The following is an 8,404-nucleotide window of genomic DNA, read 5'->3' on the forward strand; positions in this document are numbered from 1 at the left end:
CCGGGTCCTCTGGCGTGGCAGGCGCACATTCTTGCCTGCTGAGCCACCGTGGCCCCTGGAGGTTATTCTTAAACATTATATAGATATCCCGTTTTTAGTTTAAGATGTATTAGAAAGACTAGAGGGAAGTCCCTGAAACTGTAGAGCTCTGCTCCAGTAGCCATGTTTCTTGAAGATGAGTGTATAATGATAGAGCTTTTGCAATGTGACTATGTGATTGTGAAAACCTTGTGTCTGATGCTTCTTTTATCTACGATATTCACAGATGAGTAAAAAATATGGATTAAAAATAAATAATAGGGGGAACAAATGTTAAAATAAATTGAGTACATTCGAATACTTGTGAACAATGAAAGGGAGTGGCAAGGAGTATAGAAAAAAATAGGGGAACAAAGGTTAAAATCTATTGAGTAGATGGAAATACTAGTTGTCAATGAGAGAGCGGGGTAAAGGGTATGGTATGTGTGTTTTTTCTTTTTTCTTTTTATTTCTTTTTTTGGAGTGATGCAAATGTTCTAAAAAATGATCATGGTGATAAATATACTGTTATGTGATGATATCATGAACCATTGATTGTACACCATAAATGGAATGTTTGTATGTTAAGAATGTTAATGTTTGTTTGTATGTTGGGTTTTTTTTTTGATAATGCAGAATTAAAAAAAAAAATAGATTTGCGTTGCCTTTAATTTACTGACCCACTGATCTAGATAATAAAGGTTCCTTTTCTTTGACTTTCTGCAGTTACAAAAGATCCCTCAAAAAATCCACTATAAATCCATTTGAAGTGCTCCTGATGAGCTCATATGACTTTGGGGATGGGAGAGATTATTAATATCATGGAATTAAAAAGTAAAAAATTAGGTTTGAAAATTGCTCATCAAAAATGAGGATAAAGCAGAAGCAATTCATTCCTACATGCCATGAAGTGGGGGTTCGGTGGCTGTTATAGTCAGCAATAATTACTGAGTACTATTCATGAAGCTCCTATTCCAGATGGTGGTCGGAGTGGGGACAGGGCAGAGAAGAGAAAAAACAACAGTAAATCTCATGGCAAGAATAAAGCAGCAGAGCTGGGTATGGGGTGGGTCATGGTGGTATATTGTTTTAGATAGGCTAGTGAAGGACAGTCTCAATAAAAAGGTAACCTTTGAGCATAGACCTGAGGAGGTGAGAGAAGGCCCACACAAATTGCCAACAAAAGAACTTCCAAGGTAGGGAAAATGCAAGTGCAAAGATCCTGAGACAGGAACTAGAAAAGAAGAATCCAATGTAGCTGTAGTAGAGTGGGAAGAGGAGGGCCTCTCTTCATCAAGAGTAGAATGGGGGAGCTCTTGCAAGGTCTGAATAACTGTAATTTGATCTCACTTAACTTTTTAGAAAGATCACTTTTAGCACCTGAGGTAAAAACTGACCATGAATGGGGGTGATTACTGACCACAGGGGTACAAGATTGAGAGCAAGGTTCAGCACTGAAGCTGTTTGGCTTTATCATTAGGTGTGTACTGCCTTTTTCTCTTTTTGCTCTGAGGACTGGGATACTGCACTTCTTTGAGAACCACTTTTTTCCAGAAGGAGGCTTTGGGTTTCAAGTTGTCATATTAGTGATATTATAACCCTGTAGCTGCTGTAGTAAAGGAAGTGGTAAAGTGTACATCCTGGGTACTGAAGAATTAAAAGAGATTTTTCTGACCTCATTCTTACTGGCATGGTCTTCTAGTCATGTAACCCTGCCTTTTGGTAATTTGCTTTGAAATCAGATATGGAACAGTTTATTTCTAAAATGCATTCTCAGATAAATCAGTAGCATTTGAATGATTGTCATACTAAGTACTTTGTATGCATTAACTCTTTGAATCCTCATAATATCCCTAAATAAGGTAGGTACTATTGTTATCCCCATTTTATAAAATCATCCCTGAGACTGAGATGCCCAAGATGGTGTGGGAATTGAACCCAAATCCATTGTCTACAAAGATGTGAAACCAGTTTTTCCAGTTAGTATGGTGTAGCCAAGAAGCTGCAGATGGTTCCATTACTCATTTCCAAAAATCATTCTTGAACCATTTGAAACACCAGTAATCCACATATTGGTCATACTGAGGGCCGATGAGCAAGGTGGAAGAGAACAAGTGGACATTGGGCCAGCTGAGGCCCCAGAATAGGACCCCACCTGTAAGCTGGGGTGAAACTGGTAGCAGTGTCAGGGATACCCTTTGGGGTAGGCAGTGTCATTGTGGAGCCACCTTGCATTCTGAATCCTTTGCTCCTCTAAAGCCTTCACCTGGGATCTATTTCAAGAGAAGCTCAGCAGTACTCTTTTGGTGGAACTCAGAAAAGTTAGTGATTCTTTGCATAAGAGAAGATGTTTCGATTTCTTTTTTCCCTGTGGTTTTACAGGGGGATTCCACTGAATGCCCAACAAAGAAAGTTCTTTTAAATTTATATATCTCCAAATTCTGTGTATTTTGCTTCTTTCAGAAAACATCCCAGAGAAATGGACTCCAGAAGTCAAGCATTTCTGTCCCAATGTACCCATCATCCTGGTTGGGAACAAGAAAGATCTTCGGAATGATGAGCACACAAGGCGGGAGTTAGCCAAGATGAAGCAGGCATGGTCTGGGGCAGGGCTGTTTCTTGTAGCATTCTTGAACCAGGGCCTCAAGATGGTGGGGGTTGTGCAGGGTGGCAGAAACCCTCACAGGCCAAACTGTTTCAGAGAGTGGCCCACAAGTCTCACTCCACCCAACCCTGAAGTTCCCCAAGACTGTTTAGTCCTGTGAGATGTAACATCTCCTGTGAGGTAGTGTTCCTAAGAAGGAACCATCACAGTAGTGGTCTGTGCTGCAGATGCAAGAACTTTTAGGCAGTTTTTTTCTCCACACTTATTACCTTGGTAGATCTCCCGAGGCCAAGATATATTATGGTGGCAACTTAAGGATCAAGAAATCCTTAAGGCAGAGTCTAGCCATGCACAGAGCATTTTATAAAAGGCAGTTGACAGAGGTGGCATCTTGACCTCTTAGAACTAAGATGGCCCCTTAGCAAGGATTCCCCTCTAGGAAGTATGTGTTTAAGTCTTCAGCCCTGGTTCTCCCACTGAGGTTTCTCTATCTGAATGTCAAGGTCAGGATCTATTTCCATCCGTAAGCATTCTGTCCACCTTGAAGCTAACTATAGGAAGACACAAGGGCTTACTTGAGTAATTTTGCCCTTGATTCCTTAACCTTCCAGGGTTCCTCTGACTGTTCCCTTTCTCCCTTCTTCCCAGAGAGGAGCCCATATAGTAGGGATTTCATGGTTTTTGGTGGAATAACTGCATACTATTTTCAGAATTTCATAAGATGGGGCTCAAATTTGGGAGTTTGGCATCTTTTAAAAATCTTTTGCTGCTTTTGAGTACTCTGCACCTGTTTACTCTGTATTTGTGACACTGTTAACCAGAAGTGCTTTTTTCTTTTCTAGGAACCTGTAAAACCTGAAGAAGGCAGAGATATGGCAAACAGGATTGGTGCTTTTGGGTATATGGAGTGTTCAGCAAAGACCAAAGATGGAGTGAGGGAGGTTTTTGAAATGGCCACAAGAGCGGCTCTGCAAGCCAGACGTGGGAAGAAAAAATCTGGGTGCCTTGTCTTGTGAAACCTTGCTGCAAGCACAACCCTCACGCGGTTAATTTTTGAAGTGCTGTTTATTAATCTTAGTGTATGATTACTGGCCTTTTTCATTTATCTATAATTTACCTAAGATTACAAATCAGAAGTCATCTTGCTACCAGTATTTTAGAAGCCAACCATGATTATTAATGACATCCAACCTGTCTGGCCCATCAGGGTCCCTTTGACACAGCTTTTAACAGCCCTCCTCTGCACTCCTACCTGGCACACCAGGCGCTACTTCAAGGAATTTCTTACCTTCTTGCTTTTTTTCTAGAAAGAGAAAAAGTTGGTAACTTTTGTGAATTAGGCTGTAACTACTTTATAACTAACGTGGCCTGCCTATCATCTCTCAGCTGCTAGGTACTCTGGTGAGTCACCACTTCAGAGCTTTCCTCCTAAACATATTTTCATTGGCATAGCTCTGGGGTGGACATCCAGTTTTTTTTAAAGTGTCCTCAGCCAGAAACGCCCAACTCCATGCAGCTGTGGCAAATACAGTTCTGTGACTTCATGTTAGTTACTTTATAGTTACTGTGTAATTAGTGCCACTTAATGTATGTTACCAAAAATAAATATATCTGTCCAGACTAGATGTAGTATTTTTTGTATAATTGGATTTCCTAATACTGATATTTGTCAATTCTGCAGAAGGTGTATTGGTTTTTTTTTTTTAAGTGTATTTGAAAATAAAGTCAGATGGAAAATTCATTTTAAAAATTCCCGTTTTGTCAATTTCTCTGATAAAGATGGCCATGTGACCCCCTTTTAGGCCCCACATATCCCAGTATTCTCTCCCCAGAGCTGGGCTAAGTAAATAGGAATGTAGCTTCATGCCTGAGGCAATTAGACACTTTGGAAGGTGGCTTAAGCTGTCTCATCTCGACTGCAGAGTCTGGCTCTAAATCGTAGCGCTCCTCTCTCCTCACTGTATCCAGGTTTCCTCCCTGAGGAGGAGTCACCAGTTCTCTTGTCTCCAGCTAAACTTTTTTTCTGTACCAGTTAATTTTTCCAACTACTAATAGAATAAAGGCAGTTTTCTAAACTTTCTGTATCCTGGTGTTTGTATTGCTCACTCCTGGGCTGGTGTGGGAGGATGGAAGAGGACAGCCCTCCTGATCTAGCACACCCTGAAGAAATTCTGTCAATGTTCAAGTGCCAGTTGCACCTTCTCCCTCTTCTTACCTAGCACCAACCAGCTCTTCCCAAGGATACGAATATGATTATCCTATGTCAAGTTCAAGTTCAGAATGGGGATTGGTAGTGTAGCCAACCTGAGACATGAAGTGAATCAGGCACTCAAGAATCAGTAGTATCCTCCTCCACTTCCTGTCCGTTTTCAGTTTTTCTTTCCATGCCTTAGCTTCAGTTGCCTGGGGATGGAAGGTGGCCTGAAATTGCCCGAGTTTCCTTGACCCTCAGGAGGCTGGGGTAGGGCACATGGGGCCGAGGACTATCCTAGGCCCAATGCTGTTAGAAAACCTGGAAAGGCCCTAAGCTGCACTGATGGTGCAAAGGAAGGAAGAAGACAATGGGGCATCTGGACTGGCAGTTTTAGAGCACAGGGGAGTGAGGAAAGACAGGCTTGTGTAGATGCCCTATCTGCTGCACTTGAATTACCCACCCTCACCCATATTGCCCTTCTTAGGTTAGGCGCTTCGGTGAATAGAGACTTGCCTTGGTAACAGCTGTCAAGCACATTATCACCGCAGGACAGACGTGGTGACAGTAAGGACCTGGATAGGCAGATCGTGGGCACGAGCAATGCCCTCCGCTGCCCCTGCCACTGGCAATTTCTTCAGACAGGGCCCCACACCCTGACTATGAGGGAGGATCCCTGGTTCTCGAGGGTCCAGAAAGAGGGTGCCCAAGGCAAATCTCCCCATTAATAAAATGTCTGGAGTCAGAAGAAAAGTGTGTGCGTGTACTTCAATGTTACCTGGGGATACTTCCCTCTAATCTAGTTGTTTTAGGGTTGGGAGCTTAAGTTCCCTTTCCAGTTAATAGGTCAATTATTATTCGCTGCCTGCGCGGAACCAGACTTTTTCACGGCACCGCCCATCCTGTGGGCGCATTTTGCCCAGCTGCTCCCTCCCTCCTCGCGGCTGCTCAGCCCTAGAGGCGGTCTGGGGAGGGTGAAGGCCGGATGAGGCGGGGCCCTCGCGCCTCGTGGGGCGGGGCGGCCGGAAAAGCGCGAACTCCATGTGACTCTGCCTCCGGCCAGTTAAAAAGAGGTGCAACTTAGGCTTTTCTGCCTTTGTTTCAAAGTCCTCGCGGCTGCACTTAGTCTGCCTTGGCGCCAGAGTTCTCGTGGCGGCACTTAGGTTTTCACAGCATGTGTGCCGCTCCGGTTGCGGTAGCCGCCCTCGCGCCGGCGGCCCCGCGCTCTGTACACTCCTTTTCGGCGCGTCCGCTGGCCGGCGGAGACCCTGTGATCCTGGGCTCGCTGCGAGGCAAGGTGCTGCTTATCGAGAACGTGGCGTCGCTCTGAGGCACCACGGTCCGGGACTACACCCAGATGAATGAGCTGCAGCGGCGCCTTGGGCCTCGGGGCCTGGTCGTGCTCGGTTTCCCGTGCAACCAGTTCGGGCATCAGGTACGTCGGGGAGGGCGGGAGTGGGTGTGCAATGCTGGTTGGGGTCGCCGGCCGGGTGTCCGCTGGGCCTGGGATCCCCAGGTCCTGGGCGTCGTAAGGCAGCCACAGGCTTGCTTCTCTCTGGGCGTCATTCCAGCTGAGTTTCAGGTCCTCCCTGGGGCTGTGCCAGGAGAGCAAAGGCCCGGTGATTCATCGAAAAATCTCCCTGTTGGCAATCAGAAGGCTTCCTCTCCCCTCCAGTTCCCGAGTTCCAGCTGCCCGTCTCTCCCGCAGGAGAACGCCAAGAACGAAGAGATCCTGAATTCACTCAAGTACGTCCGACCGGGAAGCGGGTTTGAGCCTAACTTCATTCTCTTTGAGAAGTGCGAGGTGAATGGCGCACAGGCACACCCCCTCTTTGCCTTCTTGCGAGAGGCCCTTCCCGTGCCCAGCGACGACGCCACTTCGCTCATGACCGACCCCAAGCTCATCACCTGGTCTCCGGTGTGCCGCAACGATGTCGCCTGGAACTTCGAAAAGTTCCTGGTAGGCCCCGACGGTGTGCCGGTGCGCAGGTACAGCCGCCTCTTCCCGACCATCAACATCGAGCCTGACATAGAGGCCTTGTTGTCCCAGGGCCCCAGCCTTGCCTAAGACACCCCTGTCACAGCCTTTTCCCCCCTACAAGGGGTTTTCATCGATGATGGTGTTTCCTCTAAACCTGCACGGAGGAACTCCTGAAGCCTGAGAAAATACCCCGAGATGGGTGCTGATTATGTCCATCCCAGCCTTCCCTCTCCTTGATCAAGGCAAATCTCCACATTAATAAAATGTCTGGAGTCAGAAGAAAAGTGTGTGCATGTGTCCTTCAATGTTATCTGGGGATACTTCCTTCTAATCTGATTGTCTTAAGGTTGGGAGCTTAAGTTCCCTTTCCAGTTATTAGGCCTTTCTAGCCCAGTTTTAAGACTCAGCTGGAAAGACGCTCCTGCCAGTGCCCTGGCCAAGTGCTCTTCCTTGGCCATCCTTCTGTCTATGGTGTGTAGAATCCACCTATCCCTGTGTGGAAAGTCTGGCTCCTGTCTGTGTTGTGTCTCGGCCAGGGCATACAATAGGGCTATTTGAAGGCACTGTAGTAATATCAAACGCTCCAAAAAACAGGAGACACCGGCAGGGACTGACTATCTACCCACAGCAGTGGGCCTCTCCTTTCTGAGTATTTGCTGGACACCGAAATGACCATCACAAAAGTAACAAAAGCCTTTCACCATTGGCTCTCATGTTTAGAGTCTGTTGCCATTCCAAGTGTTGGTCTCACACAAGCCCATTTTGTACAGTTTGAAGCCTTGTGCAGTATTACAAATTCTTTTCCCATTACTTTGTTAGAACTTTCTGTGTTCCTACCCAGCCTTTATGTCTACTCTGACACTTTTTACTGGTGGCTGCCTCTTGTGTATGCAGAGTGGGAAGAATGTACTTATAACTGGCCCTTTTGACTATACCCTGCTCAGCACTTTAGCAGGTGCAACTGCTGTCAGGCTCAGGATAGGGGCACATCTTGGAGGCCAGCTGCTACTACTCAGGCATGGCTCTGGTCCAACTTTCCCATCTGTTGACCCTGCCACCCATAATCTTTCATGACAGACCTGGGGCCACTTCCTATCACATGCAGGGTACCCTGTAGGGCCTGGTGCAGCTTCTGATTAGGCAGACGGAGCCATAGGGATGTTGGCAATGTCACTCACCAAATTCAAAATGTGGGCCAGGGATTCTAGGGCCAGCAGTTGTGTTTAAACTGGCTCACATCCCTACATCTGGACCAACATTTAAGAACATTCTCTCGGGCCCTAAGCAGGGGCTGTTTTTGTGGCCACCCTCTCTCTGCCCTCTTTCAGTGGGGCTGTGAAGGGTTATCTTCTCCCTTATCTGCTTCCTCTCTCTGCCCCCTTTCAGTGGGGGTGTGAAGGGCTGTTTTCTCCCTTATCTGCTTCCTCTCTCTCCTCAGAGTTCCAGTACAGGTCCACCTCCCTCTGCCCACAGGTTTCCACCTTCTCAGCTTTTGGTTCCCCAGGCAGAACTGTTTGCACTACCTTTGGACCCACCCTACTTATGCTCCTCTCAGAACTTCCAGGAGTCTTGATTGCATCTATAGTGACTGGCCTGCATCTCCAGAGGG

The 8,404-nt window shown here is 46.4% G+C and overlaps 2 protein-coding genes across 2 annotated transcripts in view; both read left to right on the forward strand.

The window, feature by feature from the left end:
* RHOA (ras homolog family member A) overlaps positions 1 to 4,698 on the forward strand; it is an 87,660-nt gene extending 82,962 nt beyond the window's left edge. The window contains exons 5-6 of the mRNA XM_077129318.1: positions 2,482 to 2,612; positions 3,466 to 4,698. Coding sequence (XP_076985433.1) covers positions 2,482 to 2,612; positions 3,466 to 3,639 — 305 coding nt within the window. The 3' untranslated portion in view covers positions 3,640 to 4,698. The remainder of the gene's footprint in view (positions 1 to 2,481; positions 2,613 to 3,465) is intronic.
* Positions 4,699 to 5,849: 1,151 nt separating this feature from the next.
* On the forward strand, positions 5,850 to 7,079 carry GPX1 (glutathione peroxidase 1). The gene is made up of 2 exons (XM_077129319.1): positions 5,850 to 6,249; positions 6,523 to 7,079. Exons 1-2 carry the CDS (start codon positions 5,989 to 5,991, stop codon positions 6,880 to 6,882), a joined length of 621 nt encoding a protein of 206 aa, XP_076985434.1. The 5' UTR covers positions 5,850 to 5,988; the 3' UTR covers positions 6,883 to 7,079.
* Positions 7,080 to 8,404: the final 1,325 nt, after the last annotated feature.

This window comes from Tamandua tetradactyla, chromosome 15 (assembly GCF_023851605.1).
Source record: "Tamandua tetradactyla isolate mTamTet1 chromosome 15, mTamTet1.pri, whole genome shotgun sequence".
Taxonomy (NCBI): domain Eukaryota; kingdom Metazoa; phylum Chordata; class Mammalia; order Pilosa; family Myrmecophagidae; genus Tamandua; species Tamandua tetradactyla.